The 16,086-nt window shown below is 39.9% G+C and overlaps 1 protein-coding gene across 1 annotated transcript in view; it reads left to right on the top strand.

Moving 5' to 3' along the window:
- arid5b (AT-rich interaction domain 5B) overlaps positions 1-16,086 on the top strand; it is a 74,918-nt gene that overhangs the window by 31,240 nt on the left and 27,592 nt on the right. Inside the window, exon 4 of the mRNA XM_046402586.1 lies at positions 549-779. Within this exon, the coding sequence (XP_046258542.1) occupies positions 549-779 (231 nt within the window). The remainder of the gene's footprint in view (positions 1-548; positions 780-16,086) is intronic.

Raw genomic sequence — 16,086 nt, 5'->3', positions numbered from 1 at the left:
ACACTCATTCAACAACATTAGAGCATTTCCTTAATGTGGTACAAATTCTGAAATGCTCAGAAATATCATTGGGATGGGATATCAGGTAGTTAGAGAGATGAATATATTCTGTATGTATCTTTGTAAGATTGCTTTGGTGCGATTTGTCAGCGTAGACAAAGTCTCTGTGTTGTTAGATTTCTATCACATATTTACCTTCTTGAGATTTATCTGGCGCTCAGAAGTTACAAGAGGACAAACCTGATGTCTGGCATCTCAAACATTATAGGCAGCCCTGCAGTTTAAAGCCAACAATAATAAATAAAAGGATCGCAGTGGATGTGCCAGAATATAAAAGTAGCTATGAGAGAGAATAAACTAGTAAAACCTGCACAGAAATGGAGGAGTGAATGTGTCCTGTAAAATGAAGTGCTGCCATTATCTACAAATTTTACAGGGACGCTTGAAAAACAAAACTTTCTCCCTACACAGCCTACTGAATGTCAAATTTAACTATGCATAATCTCTGTGGATTCTAATAGTGTGTCTGGATTTTGTGTGTTTTTCAGGCCAGGAGGAGGATGGGTGGAAGGTTTTGGTCCTTAGTTACCCCCAGTATTGCCGCTACCGCTCAGTTTTGGCGCGACTCAGAGAGCAGCCGTCCTCTCTGTTCATAGACCACACAGTGCTGGCACTGGGCGGCATTGCTGCGCTGGGCGGGAGCACAAGGATCCTGTACTGTCGGGACACCTTCGAACACCCCACTCTGCTGCAGAATGAGAGCATCTGTGACGAGTTTGGTGAGTATGCCGGCTGGAGTTTTGGTTGTAATCTTTAGAGATGTTATCATATTAAGTCATCTGAAAATTCCAGCAGCCACTACACGGACAGTTTATGGCATTTGGAGTGTTGGATGTTGCCCCATGAAACATCAAACTCCTCATGTCCTGAGCACCGAATGTAATCATGCACTTAAAACTCATTCTCACAGTACGGTTCATCCCAAACTTTCAATTATGTCATTTTGGTTTCCCTGACCATTTGTTCAAGCCTGCTTTTAGTGGAAAATGGACGGTGTTTGCACTTTTTGGGCCAAGCAATTTAATTGCATTGTGTGCAATCCCAGTAAATGTACTTCAGTCAATTTAAAATTTTAATTTGTGGAAGGGCTGCCTATCAAAAAAAAAGACCATCAAAGTGCAAAGATAAGTGAGATACTGAATCATTTGAGTTCCAGAGCTCAAACACAGTTGTTGTACTGTGAATAACATCACGCGAGCTGAGAAAAGCAGCTGTGTTACAGTTTTTTTTTTGACAATTAATTTTTCAGGTGGGAGGCGTGCTGGTATTAAATGTCTGATTTTACACATCAGATTCTGTTTGTAGATCTGTTGCATGGATGGAGAAAAGTAGTAAAAAAGTATTTTGTGGCTCCAGAAAGCTGCATAAAAGCTGATAAATTGCCTCAGGTGATGTCACTTGAGTCCGCGCTGACTCGGGCTGAAGACTGCAAGTTTGAAAATGAAAAATATCTGGTGCTTTTAGAGAGAAGTGAGCCAGCCAGACCTCTGTAGCCCACTTCTCATGTCTGCTCGAGGCTCTGTTAGCCGCTACTAGCAACAATACACTGACTGAACTGGCAGAGGTTGAGTTGCTTTGTGGGTAATGTAGGCAGGAGGTTTTGACAAGGAAGAAGAATGCATAGTACAAACATAACTCTGCTTCATTGGTTTTGATCTTTTCTTTTCTTGAACTGTTTCTTATGAGCCCATCAGTGTCACGGGGGCCAATGCTAAATCTGTCTTATCTGTTTAGCTGAAGAAGCACAAGGAAAACAACCCAAACGTAAGGAAGCTTTTATAAAATCTGTGACTTGGTTTGGCTTTGAATGAAGTAAAAGAAACACAAACACAGAAAAGAGTGTTAAATACAAGCCGTGATTCCTATTTTTGTTGTTTATTACTTGTTAAAAGGAAGTCATTTTTTCATTTTCCATTGGAGTCATTTGGGTCTGTATGGAGGTCATTAGCTTGTGTGCTGTGGTCTCATTCCACTCTTCACGCCTTTGTTCTTAGTGTAACTCCTCTGTTTGAGCTTTCCAATGAATTTAAGCCATATGAACTGAACTAAACTGCTTTTGATCAGTACTTTTTGTAGTTTACATAATTAAGACTAAGATTAAAATTCGGTTGAATACAATTGACCATGATTTGCTTTTCAGTATGCTTTCGGTATGTTTTTTCATTTAGTCTCAGCTCATTTGTCCCCAGATGGGTCTTTCTGTTTACGAGTGACCGTCATTCAAACGCCCTCACCAGTCACACCTCTGAAAAGCATTTTGTGGTTCCAGTGAGGAATTTTGAAGTGCTGGAACATGTCTATTTGCCATTCACTGTGCTTTCCCTGCCGCTCATGAATCCACACATTTTATTAACCCCAAGCTGGGCTAAAACAAAGGAATAATGTGATTCATCTCTCTTTATATTTCCTCTGCTCAGAAGCACTGTAGAGCTCAGCAGGCTGTTGTGCAGCATCAATTTGACATTCACAGTAACAGCTCCTCTGGTCAAAAGTCATTGTTTTTCTTTTCCTGTAAATTTGCCAGTAGGTAATTGCATTTTAAGAGAGCGGCAGAGGTGAGACCAGAAGGGAAAACGGTTTTGGGCATAGGAAAATAAGTTATGAATAGTAACGCTAACATCCTGTGGCTGCTGTTGCTCATTCACTTGGCTCAATAATGCCATTCCTCTGTGAGCCACATTTAAGCTAAAGGTTTATTTTCAGAGCCTAAGGGAGTTCTACTTTTTTTTTTTTTTCTTGACTAAGGCAACCAGATTTCTAATGTTATTCACATGAAGGTTTACTAGGTTTGAAGCAGGGTTTTATTTCTGCTTGAATTGCTGCTAGGAGACTTGTTTGTGATTTGTCTAAAAAAAAAAAACAAAAAAAACAGCAGAGCTAAGTAATTTCCATCACTCTGCAAAGTGAACTAAGGTCTCAAGGGCGTCTTACTTATAGGCGCAAACACACACATAAATGTTTGCACATATGCACTTACAAATATACACGACTCCTGAGCAAAGCTCTCCTGCCATTTACAAGCTCCATATCAAAAAGCAGTTATATTAAACCATATTAAATCTCCATATTAAATCCACCTTTATTAGGATAAATACCAGCACTGTGGACACCTAAGAAGTAATACTGTGCAGCTGTGATATATTAAAAAGTTAAAAATTGATCTTGGGAACAATTTCAGGACTTTCTTCTATGCGTCTCTCAATGCTAATTCTGACCTTTTGGATTCAGCCAAATCTGCTGTGGCAGCTCTAATGGCCGTCCATCTTGTCCAGGCTAATTCATGAAAGTGTGTCAGGCTACCTCAGGGGGTAGAGAAGGCCTCAGGAAAAAAAAAAAAGTGCTGTTGCAGATTTTCAGCAAGCCTGTTGGTACAGTATTGTGTGAAATGTAGCCATCAGATGGAAGCCTGGTGGTGAAACCCTGTCTATTCTGGGTAGCCTGGTTACTACAGTAGGGCTATGCACAGCACAGTCATGTACAGATTGATTATATATTGAGCAGTATATGCACATTATATAGACAAAAGTATTGGGGCACCTGATCATTACACCAAAAGAGACTTTAATCACATTGCATTTTTAATACACAGACAGCTTTGCAGCTCTAACAGCTTCCACTCTTCTGTGAAGGCTTTCCACAACATGTTGGAGTGTTTCTGTGGGAATTTGTGCCCATTCATGCAGTAGAGCATTTGTGAGGTCAGACACTGATGTTGGACCAAAAGGCCTGGCTCACAATCTCTGTTCCAGTTCATCCCAAAGGTGTTGGATGGGGTTGAGGTCAGAGCTCTTTGTCAAGTTCTTCCACACCAAACTCATCCAACCATGTGTTTATGGACTTTGCTTTGTGCGTTGATGCACAGTCATGCTGGAATAGAAAAGGGCCTTCCCCAAACTGTTGCCACAAAGTTGGAAGCATAGCATTGTCCAAAATGTCTTGGTGTGCTGATGCATCAAGATTTCCCTTCACTGGAAGTCAGGGGCCGAGCCCAACCAATGAAAAACAGCCCCATGAAGAGGCATGTCTGGATACTTTTGTCTATATAGTGTATATTCATGTTTTCTCGTCCACATCATCCCACCATGCTTTTGAAATGGCTTCAACAAAACTGCGGTTGTGTCACTTACCAGATCTTAAGTCTTGTGATCCATATTTGTGTTCAGCATTGCCTGTCACCCCTGCAGCTGCTTTCCTCACGGGGAATGACACAGTTTTTGTTTATAATTATCATGTATTCTCTGCCAGCATGGATTGATTATATCCAGGCTAGTTTGTGTCCCCAATTTAATTTCTGGCCTGGGGGGTGGGGGGTTGGTGGGGTGTAATATTACCACTGCACAATCACTGAAAAGAAAATACAAGTTGTGCACAAGACCTCTTTGGTACAAATATTCTTTACTGAACACTGGCATAGTGAATGAAAGATTGAAGTTCTGCTATAAACATAAGAAACACGGTCTGACATCTTGTACTGTGCTGTAGTAGGATTCACATTACTGAGGTTCCTCTGCTGTGAGAAAAAGCCAGAAATAGTTTGGGTGGCCCAGGCCTTTGCTGTGTTGACAGATGACAAGGTTCAAGGTTTTGTTATTAGTTATCATGGTTATGTTGAGTATTATTCACATTCATTTGGCGTGGATACTGCATGTGCGACAAAGAAATAACATAAACATTTGTAAGCTCGACCCGGAGGTGCTGTATATGTTATATTTAAACAAGATGTACATTGCAGAGCTTCAGAGCATCTTGACAGCTACTCATTTGGCTGTCGGTTAAGGAAAATATTATGACCAACATTTTTCCCATTTTCTCTGATTCTGAAGTTATGTGCCCAAGCTGCTGACCTTCCTCTCCCCCACCTTCCTCCACCCCTTCAGAAATCTAACACTCCTTGTGTGCACATAGCTTAAATCAACAGCATTTTGAAAGTTAGTGAGGCAATCATGTTTGAGGCCAAGCAGCAGAGAGGAATTTTCCCCCTCCTCCTCCTCCTCCTCCTTTTGCTCTTTCTCATTTGTCCTATATTCCCCAGGTTTCTTTCCTTGGCAGAGAAACTGTATATTTCATGCTCAGCTCATTGTCTTTTGTTTGAAATATCTCTCACTCAGTGCTGGTTTGATTTTTATTAAAAAGAAACTTTCAGTACAATCCTTTGGAATTCTTTTTCTTAATCCTCCAGGGAAGAAGAAGTATAAAAAAAACTATTTATTGCTTCAATATATTGATGTTGTCCAGATGCGCTGATTATAAACTGATTTTTTACAGTCTATTTTTGTATTGTGGTGAGTGTGTGCTACTTTTGTACATCTGTGGCTGAATTCGGGCGTGCTATGTGTGCATTTATGAGGGTTTCTGCAAGTCTGAGTTAGTTGCATCTGTGTTTGACAGACACAAAGATGTGCCAGCTTCTCACTGAAAACGATACTGAAATGTGTTGTACTAGAGTGAAGGAAGGATGAAGGAAAGAAACTGAATCTGAAAAGCAGTAAACATGCTAAAATCTCAATCTTGTACTTTGAGATAATATCTTTGGAAACATTCAGTCCCACTTGCCTGATTGGGTTGGGTCACCAGATGAACATACAACATGATGTCATTGTTTCCACAACTTGAACCACTTTCTCGCTCCCTCTTTAAACATGAAATCAGATTAGATGAAATATGCATACGCCAATATCGTCCCATGACAGCCCCGTCTGTTAATGTAATAGGCAAACTGCTTGCTAAGCTCTTGTTTTCCCATCTCCTCTGCAGATTTGTGTTAACCACCGGCCCATGAATTTTTCATCGTCCATATGTCATGGTATACAGAGGCCATGGAGGAGAAATTTCGAGGAGAAAAGAGCACATGTTGTTGCTGCATAGTCAGATTTAATTATCAGGACAAGGACTATATATAACAATGAGCTGAACATCTAGTGAAAGGGCACTTGGCTCGAGCACAATGTCATGTCCTTACAATAAAATAATGTTTTTACAAGAAATGAAAGATACATATTTTTACACTATGGGCTCTTTTAAGCGGCATATCACATGTCATGCAATATGACAAGCCATAACACACTGTGAGGTTATTTTATCTATTTTATAGCTCTAATATCCTGGCTATGCACAGACAGAATTGATGCCACAGTGCTATTTTAACTAAAAGCGTTGACTTCGACTGTTGTCAGCAGCATTTGCATGGCTGTTGGGCTGAATAAGGCACAATCTTCCTGATTATCCCTATTATGTCATCACCAGCTCTACACATATTGCTTTGCATTGCTGCTTATCTATTTTTAGCCAACAGCACAAAGAGATAAAATACTCATCTGGCTATAGGCAAGAAGCATTTCAAAGGTCTGGCCCTGTTATTTACAGTGCAAAGGTTTCTCAGAGTAGCAGTGATTATCCAGGATAATTGATGAGGAGAGGAAGAAAGAGCCTCCAGGTTATAGTCTCACTTCAGTTAAAGGGTCGTAACATGACATGCGCCCTTCACTTCTATAACTCTTACTTTTGTGTCCCCCACTTTTACACGTTTGGCGTCATTTCCTCACTAAAATGTCTTTTTACACCATCCAGCTGTCACAATCCAGATGAGAGGAACAGAGGAGTTGATAAAAATATTTGAGACATTCAATGGAGGCGCCTTCAGTTAGTGCCGTGCATCGACAGCCATAAGCTTAAGAGCAGCAGTGAGTAATTTATAAACTTTAATGCCCTGAGTTTTGCCTTTCAGGCTGAATACCCTCGACCCTGTGATAGTCAGAGGATGTGCCTGCAGAAGGGTGAAAAGTTTTTTTTACTGAAATTTAAACCAGTATATATTTTTATTTCATCAGTATTTCTCTAAAAAAAAGATGCTAGAATTGAACCTCAACCAAATGCTAAATAATAGATGAGGCAGTAAAGGACGGCGCTCTTTTTAGTGAATATTCTCATACAATGTGATGTGATTTTAAGGAAGGATATGGTATCGATGAAACAGCAACTCACATAGCATTTCAGTATACTTTTTGTTATGAGACTGCTGTTAATTTTGTGGAAGTGTCATAGAAGTATGTTATTATCTAGAACAATGAGATCATGTAAAGTGCTAAATAGGATGTAAATGTCTAATAAGATAAAATTATGCCAGTACAGTGAAGACTTCCTCTTTGTCCAAAAATACTTTGAATACATTTTATTCAAGTCTACATACATTTGTCTGGACAGACGGGGATGTGAACTGCAACCTGACCGGTGAGTGGAGACATACAAATGTGAGGCCATGGTTCTAGTTTCATGCACTACAGTATGAAAATCTGTTTGCAGTAACATAAAACCTACTGATCCAAGACGGTGAAATGTTTAGTCACCTTTTTATAGTTAAACTATCATCACATGTTATTGCAGCTGTGACTGTTTTGAAATCTCTCCCTGTTGCTGCATTTACAGATCCTCTGACATCCGAGATTTAAGAATTATCTGCCAAGCAGGAACCATTACAGATGAAAGTAATGCCCAAATTCACATTGTCTTTTAATGTGAGGCTTTCTTCAGGGCACTATTGTCTGTCAATACACTGAAGTTTATAAATGCAGTCTTTTTTTTTCTTTTTTTTAATCTTTTTTTGTTTAGACAGACTTTAAAAAACTGCATGTCGGAGTGTCCTGGAATGCACCGCTGAAGAGCGTTTTTCAGTCTGGCTCCTGCTGCAGTACTGCAACATGTTAGCAATGACAAAAAATGATAAAGATACTAAAATACTGGCTGTGAGGAATCACTCATCAAGTACACTTAATGTGTTTGGATGCTCATGGCAAACTGAAATACCTCAAATGTAGGAAACTAATCTAAAGATTTATGGTTTCAGTTTTATTAGGTAGTGAACTTAGCTCCCTGAAAAGGCAAAACAAACTTGTCTTCCAAAGGTAAGCGATTAACCACTGTGGTATGATGGTTATGAACAGTTTGGCAGGTCATTATCAGGCTTGGAGATAAAAAGATCTCAAGTTTTTTTCCTTCCCCAAAGCACTTGTGTAATTTAAAACTCTGATAAACTGTGGAGTGTGTTATTAATTACTTTACACTTCAGCTGACCAGGCCAGCTTGACCTCATTCATAACCGTGAGATGATTATTCCATTAAAACACTTGTCAAATGTGGAAGAACCATTGTTAAGCGTGGTTTGAATCAAGAAAGGTTATTTTTACACGATAAGGAGATGTGGTAAGTCTGTAGCTGTGAAAGACTTCTCACCGAGAGTCATATTTTCACAAAACCCCAGATGTCATTTGTGATACAACTCCTGAATGTCCCTAATAAAAATTACAGAACAGCATGTTGCAACCTGGAGTGAATGTGTCTGACTCATCAGTGTAACTGTAGATGCTGTTTACAAAGTCTGTCTCTGCTAGTGAGGCTGCTGTAGAAACAGCTCATGAATGCAGCCCTTTAGCCAGCTTACGTGGTTAAGTGTCAAGAATCTTTCATGTCCACAGGTAGAGGCTTGTTACCAGTTGTTGTTTCTGAAAAGAGCTTGTGTAACCTAAATGACGTCAAAAATCATTGTTACACTGCTGATGCATGACAGTAGGATTGCACTGTATCTGATGGCTGTGATTGATGTTTCCGCTGTTTTGTTTGTCAGTATGACATCGGCATTCCTTGGAAAACAGAACTAAATTATACTCTATATTATGGAGTTAAAAATCTACGTCTTTCCTTATATCTAAATTTATAGATGGATAGATACATAATATTACAGTTTCTCAAATCTGTATGATATCTCAACAAAACACTATCAGTTTTGAATTCATACTGTACTTTACACATAAAGATTCATGGCTGCGGCTCATTTTGCGTTGTGTTTAAACCTCCGACCACAAGGTGGCGATGTTGCAATCTCTCTTTAGCCATTCGATTCTCTCACTCCAACATAACAACAGGAACTGAGACAATAACAAGTAAGCAGACGTAGCTAGTGTAAATCTTGAACGCGTCTCAGCCTTGCTTCCAACTTTTCCCAGTGGCCAATCGTGGTATTGCAGCAAAAAAAAAAAATTGCTGGGGCACAGAAAGCATTTGCATTTTAAAAGAGACATCTGTAAAACTGTTGACAGGACACCTATAACGACAAACCGGTTCTGTTTTGACTCTTCTGAATTTTTGACTTATGGAGGTTTCACTCGGGCCTTCTCTCGCTCTGTCAGCGAAAGTCTCAGAGTCAGTGAGCCCCTGCACTAAATTTTTCTTGAATTTCCCTCGGGATCAATAAAGTATCTATCTATCTATCTATCTTATATTTTTAAAACTTTCCTCGAGCTGAGAAAAGCAACTTTAAAAGCTCATCATTAGTGAAGCCTACAGGCCAAAGGTGAGAAACACAACTTTACATATTTTCAAGCATAAAGCTTAAAGTTTTAGATATGCCAATGCTGATGCTTAACTGCAATACAAATTTGTACTTAACTGCAATACACGAATAAATGCACTCCGTTCTATTGTGCCACTGCAGAGGGTTTTTTTGTTTTGTTTTGTTTTTTTAAATATGTAGCTACTGGAAGTACAAAGAGCAGCAGATAGCTTTTATTTGTAGTAAACTCCTCAAATCCCTAAAATATAATACATTAGCATATAAACAAGAAGAAATGAGCACAAACATAAAAATATCCAGTGGCCTATTTTGCTATTGGAATGATGATTATTTATAATCACCGTGACTTAATGCTGTGTAGCTTTTCAAAATGATAAAGTCCCCATGATTGGGCTCATTGGCCGACTCAATCCCATCAAGTGTAACTAGAGCGTGATCTATTAGAATACATATGTTTTATTGATGTATGGGCTTCGTGTTTATCCTGGCATTCATTTATTTATAGGTCGATGCTGTGATTTTTTTTTTTTCCTCCAGTAATGAATAGGATAAGCCTTGAAGCTTATCCACTGCTCCCTTTCATCTCTCCCTCCCCCTCTCTCCCCTCTATTCCCTCCCTCTGTCTATCCTTCTCTCTCTCTCTCTCTCTCTCTCTCTCTCTCTCTCTCTCTCTCCAAAAGCCAAATTGAAATACTGTATTTTTAAAGCCCCGGTCCTACTGAGTTGTTGCTGCAGTCTGTCAGTATCAATGATGTGGAAGCGTTTGAAGGTTATCCCGTTTTTAGCAAATCCTCCACATTATGTAACTTTGATTCTGTTTTACATTTGGCACTCTTGGAACAACAGGGTGTGTATTTGGGACAGTCCCTCTGCGTGCTCTTAACATTTCAAAATGGGATTTTTTTTTTTAATTTAGTTTTTTTTTTTCAATTTCCTTTCCTGGAACAATAGTCATTAAGAGCTACTTGCCAACACTGGGGCACAAGCAAAAGCGTTCATTTGTCAGATATTTACAGCCTGTATTGTGTTGTAGTTTTGTTTATTTTTGTCCTGACAGCAAAGCAGCACTGTTGGCTGTTGCAGGTTGAACACACACAGAGAGATATTGTACGTTGTTGGACTTCAGCCAGCACTGAAGAGTTTTGTTCTTGTGTAATTATAGTGTGTGTATGTGTGTGTGTGTGTGAGAGAGAGAGAGAGAGAGAGAGAGACTTGAGCTAAATGCTTGGTGATATTATTAAGTTCTCCAGGGTCAGGGGTCGCTGCATTCCTCAGTGTGTGTGTCAGTCAGGGGATCTGGGTTAGGATTAAGCCCAGCCATGTCTCAAATGTGATGTGTGTTAATAAGTTCTTAACAGGCAACACTACCATCATGAGGCGGTCACATGAGGTGGACAGAGGGAAGAAATGAAAGGAGAAATTTGAAGGAATGATTTCGCTCCCTGTAATTACAGCCTATTTTGACGGCGAATCAAGTTTGTGAAATTTTCTCTTGTAAAACATGTAGCACTGCAACTGCGTGCCATAATTTTCTATTTACTTTGCAAATGGAAAGCTTGAGTTGACAGCCTTTATGAGTTTGTGCAGTGATAAAGTACACACATTCACACTCCTGTCGAAACACACACCCCAATGAATCCGATGAGAATGATTTCATAATCCGCCGCAATAATAAACTTCTTTGAACAGTTTAATTGGCTCTTCCTGGAACGGCACGGCTTCGCTTCATTTGATCTGATGAAAGAGTAATGTTGCTTCTCCCCAGGGGGAGCATGCACAACAGCGCACAAATAATGAATTAAGAGCAGTACCCTTTTTTTTTCTTTCTCAAAATGACTGCCGTAATAAAGCAGGAAACATCTCATACTGCATTTACACCACTTTCCCCCTAAATTGCTTTCATGTTTACTTGCCTGTGTATTTAATTTTCAGAGCTCGTTTTAAGTGAGAATAATCCTCATTCCTGGAATGATAATAAATTGTGGTCACATGGAAATCGATTGTCATCTGAAAGCACCATTGTTGTTGGAGGCATTTGGAAAGATTCCAGAAACATTCCTCATGTGTGATCCTGTGAAAAGTCACACTTGCGGTACACTTTTCTGGAAATGGGAGTACTTCTGAATGGCCTGTATGGCAAGGAGTGAAATTTGATTTGATGGCATGTGGTGTATGTAAAATGGAAATTGAAGCAGGCTATGCAAAAGAAAAAAAGAAGAAGGAAAGAGCAGTATGTAAAATTGAAACTGACAAAGTCATGATGGTTGGGGAGAATGTCCTCTTCTCTCGGCTGAGGAATATTAACGATGACAGTCTGAATGGAGAGTCTGTGTACAGCAACAGTATGGTCACAGAAATGAGCTCATTACTGGCAAATACATTATGTATGTGCACACACACACACACACATTTATTGTAATAATAAAGTGGTGAGAATGTTCCATTTACACTTGCTAATTGTAACCCCTAACATGCCTGGTCCTGAGCTCAAAGAAATCAGTGTAAAACCAAAACCAGAACCTCAACTGAAATTATCCTCAATTCAGTCCATGAAGAATTTCTTTCCCTTGTATGGCTTGGCAGAAAGTCCCTAACACACGCACACACGCTCACACACACACACACACACACTCTCACACACACACTCACACACATACACATTTTAACAGCTGCTTGAAGAAACTCGGAACGATTTACACAATATTCTGAGAGTGAGATAAAAATATGGGAGTGTATTTTTAATGTCCTGGTAAACACACTCGCTGGGATGTGGGCTTGTCTCCATGGCAACGCTAGTCAGAGCGTGCCCAGCCTAGCGTTCTGACAGGTTCTCCTGATGATGATTGATAATTAGTACCTGACTTGTTGTCCCCGTCTCCACAAACATATGGCGGGAGCTGCCCTCCGTCATATATCTGCCAAAATGTTCCTTTTACTGATAATAGCTTTTTAATGTTGCATTTTGTTGCGCATGCATAGCAATCACACCCCCCCTCCCCTCCATACACCCACCCCACCCCCCCTCTTTTGTAATTACATTTGCTGCCGCTCACATAATTATAACAGAAAGGGAAAAGATAGGAAAAGCAGGAGAGTGGGAGAAAGTCAAAAAGAGACGGAGGAGGGAGGGGGGGTGGAATTGATTTCACTTTGAATTGATGTGTTCCTCCCTGTGCTGCTGAATTTAAATTTGACAAATTGCCACGATCAACACAAAAGAAGCAGCATTTTTCTTTTACAGTATAGTCACATATTAGAATGTAAACACCAGATAATAGCCGGTGTAGCCGGTCTGTAAATGTTTAAAATGGCGATCGAGACTCTTTATTCCATAACCGTGTGTGCAGTATTTTATTACGCAGTTTGTTTGCATGCATAAAGCTCATATTTAGATGCAATTGGAGGCAATCTTGTTATATTCACAGAGGCCATAGACGAGGACATCGGTCTATAAACATGATTTATCTACTGCACACTATCTGCCAAGGCATTAGCATAGACCCTCTACTGTGGGTCTTATTAACTGACTGTATGCTGAAACCTCAGACTTCAGACCTGACCAGCATTTTAAACCTCAACCAAACTCAAATTAAAGATTGAAAAGACTCCATATTCCTCCTGAGGTTTTGCTTAAATTGCACCTGTAAAACCAACAAAATGAGGCAGCTTAAATGTGTTTATATGACAAAAAGGAGATAAGGATAAGGAGTTTTTCTTCACTTTGAGCTTACGTTTGAGCTCAGATTGAGTATGTTTACATTCATGTTGTCATTTTTTTTATTATTTGTCTTTTTTGTATCTTAACAATTTATTGGCCTCAATGACCTCTGCTTCCAGAAACAGGATTATTATCAGCAACACTCTCACTCATTACGTCTTTGCTTCCGCAAACTAAATCAAATGAACTTATTAGCCTCAAAGCACCTGATTGCACACGTCTGCAGTTGCAAATGGGCAGGACAACTAGTTCACCTATATCTGATTGGTTTCGTATAATGTGTGGCTCACCAGCAGCAGGCAAAAGTGCAGTGCTCCGTAGAAATGGGAGTCATTTCTAATACTGTGTGATTGAGGTCTGCCACAGGCTACAGAAACAGACAGGCTCTGTGAAGGAGATAATGATGCATGCACACACAGCTGTCAGTCAGCCAGCTAAGGGGAATTGTCTTTGACGAAAATAAAAACAGACTGTAGCCGATATAATGCAGTATTTGTACAGGAAATGATGGGTTTGGGAAATAGAGTGGAACGGGACGTCAGAGCTGTTGCAACAAGGAGAGAAGATCTGGTGCAAGTCTCCCCAGACCAGAAAATCTCACATGGATTCCTGTCTGTCACTATATTTTATACATTCATACTAAACACACACATGGGTGTTCATTGGAGAAAGTTAGTCCAATTAAGGGATAAAAAATCAGTTTTTCACACCATAAGTGGTATCTAACCATACAGATGTTTTTGGTTTAGTTTGTTCTGTCTCCAGCCCATAAAAATGGAGGTCAATGGCATTTAGCTTGTGGTGCTCACAGCAGTAGAAAATGGCATTGAAAAAAATTCCTCTGTTACGTCTCTTTCCAGATAAAGTCTTGTTACTCTGAATAATCCACAGATAATTCAGGATGTAACTGCTTTGACAGAAAGTAGATTTAATGTATTTTGCTGCGCTGATCAGTATTTCTGTTGGGACAGTGGATCAAATGACATGTATAACATGAATAGGATTACTCAGATACAAACTCGCGGAGAATGATCACCTCACTCGACAGTTCTCCTGTTTGGCACATTACTTTGGTTGTACGACCTTCATCAGCCTTCTTTCCAGTTGCAGTTGTTTTCATCCAAAAAAAAAAAAGAAAAAATAGTACCCACCTGTTTAACGCCAAGCAGACAGACAACATTAGCAGCTGTCTGGTGAACAGAAGTGCAGCATTTAGAAGCTGAAGAGCTGAAGCTATTTCCCTCAGGAGCTGGTGGAGGCCCAAACAGAGCGAGGAGAGTGAAAACCTGACTCATTTATCGGGCAACTGTGGCTTACTTCCACATCACAGTTTTCTAATATGATGGTAGATGTTTTTAGCTTGTTCGGCTGCCTCTGAAAAAATCAATTAGTGCAAGACTTAAATGTAATTTTTCATTGCAGTGAGCATCAGAAGCACAATTTAATAAAATTCCATTGTATTGGGGTGGAGAGATCTCAGAGAGAGAGATACCTCAAAACCTGAGCAAATTGGGTTTCGAGATATGAAAAGCAAACAATAAGCAGTATGAGGTACGGAGAAAATCCTTTTTTTTTGTCATATGGGCTGAGCTTTCCTTTAAAAGAGAGGTTGAAGCAGAGTAAATCAAGGTGCTGTGTGTTAGAAAGAGAGACATGTTTACAAGAAGCTGTCGAGGACCCGAGGATGAGTCGGCTGCACCTCGGGGGGACTGTTGTCGGGGCTCTTTCAGTAACAAGCCGGACTAATCCCTGCCTTTTGCTCAGGCGCATGCTCTAATAGCCTTGTATTACAGTGATTTTCTACGTGTCCTGATACAGGTGCTCTCTCCAAACACGCCACTGTTCATTGACTCTGCGCACACAGGTGAAAAATTTAAATTGTTGCTCTCGCTGCCCTGTGGTGTTTACTGCTTCTCCTCTCAGTCTGTCTTTCTATCTCTCTGTGATTCCCTTCTCTGCTCGCCCTCCACGTCCCTCCCTCTTTTCGCTTGGAAGGTGAGCTTGTTGTCGTTGAAGGCCCCAGCAAAACTTGGATGTGTTTGTGCAACAGCAGTAACTAGTATCCATTGTCATGCCTAAAATGGAGCCAAATGCATTCCTCATTAAATTCAGAGTAGCTCCGAGCCACAGCGGTGTAAAAATACCTTCTTATGTTGCGGTTGCGTTCAAGACCGAAAACAACACCAGTGATGAAAATATTTCAGTGCTATTGAAGTAAAAATCTGCCTGAGGTTGACCTGATATGAAGTACTGTACTCTTACATTCTGCTGTTAAATGTTTTACACTTTATCAGTGATGATCTCCCTCTGTATAATTATGAGAAATTAATTAACACTTGTATCATCCATCAACCTACGGAGGTTTGGATGATTAATAAAAACAGTGTACTCTGTCCACCCACACACTCTGTCTCACTCTGTGGGCGCATTGTGTAATTTCTGATGATTGCAGCGATAGAAATACTTTAAGTATTACTTGTTCATTAAAAAAAAAAAACACAAAAAGAAAAAAAAAATTGTGCTGTCAGGGTGTCTCAGATGACTCTGTGCTGAAACGTGCCTCGAGCAGAGGCAGTAACGGAGGAATAACTCTGCTGTCAGATGTGACAAAGTGAGAATTATGAGCACGTCAGAAAGGCCTGATATTAGTACGAGAAACACAACGGTGGATACAGTCAGCGACAAAATGACAGAGAGGAGGACGTGTTTAGTACTCACCACTTTACATGTGGAAAATCAAGAGTGTAGTTTTAGTTTCAGATCCTATGAAGCCAATAATCACACTGGTTCTGGATGCATCTAAGAAAAGAATTAGAAATCTGACTCCACTGGGGATCTGCTTATAGCAACTGATTTATGTAAAATTATCTAAAGTTGGAGGTTATTTGAAGAGCTTTAAAAGGTTCTGTGGCTTTACCAATATATGTTGTTTTTGTTCGTGTTAATGTCTTGTGTATTGTGTATT

Source organism: Scatophagus argus, chromosome 10 (genome assembly GCF_020382885.2).
Source record: "Scatophagus argus isolate fScaArg1 chromosome 10, fScaArg1.pri, whole genome shotgun sequence".
Lineage (NCBI taxonomy): Eukaryota > Metazoa > Chordata > Actinopteri > Scatophagidae > Scatophagus > Scatophagus argus.
Note: the sequence above shows the minus strand (reverse complement) of the source record. Positions and strands in the feature narration are given on the sequence as shown.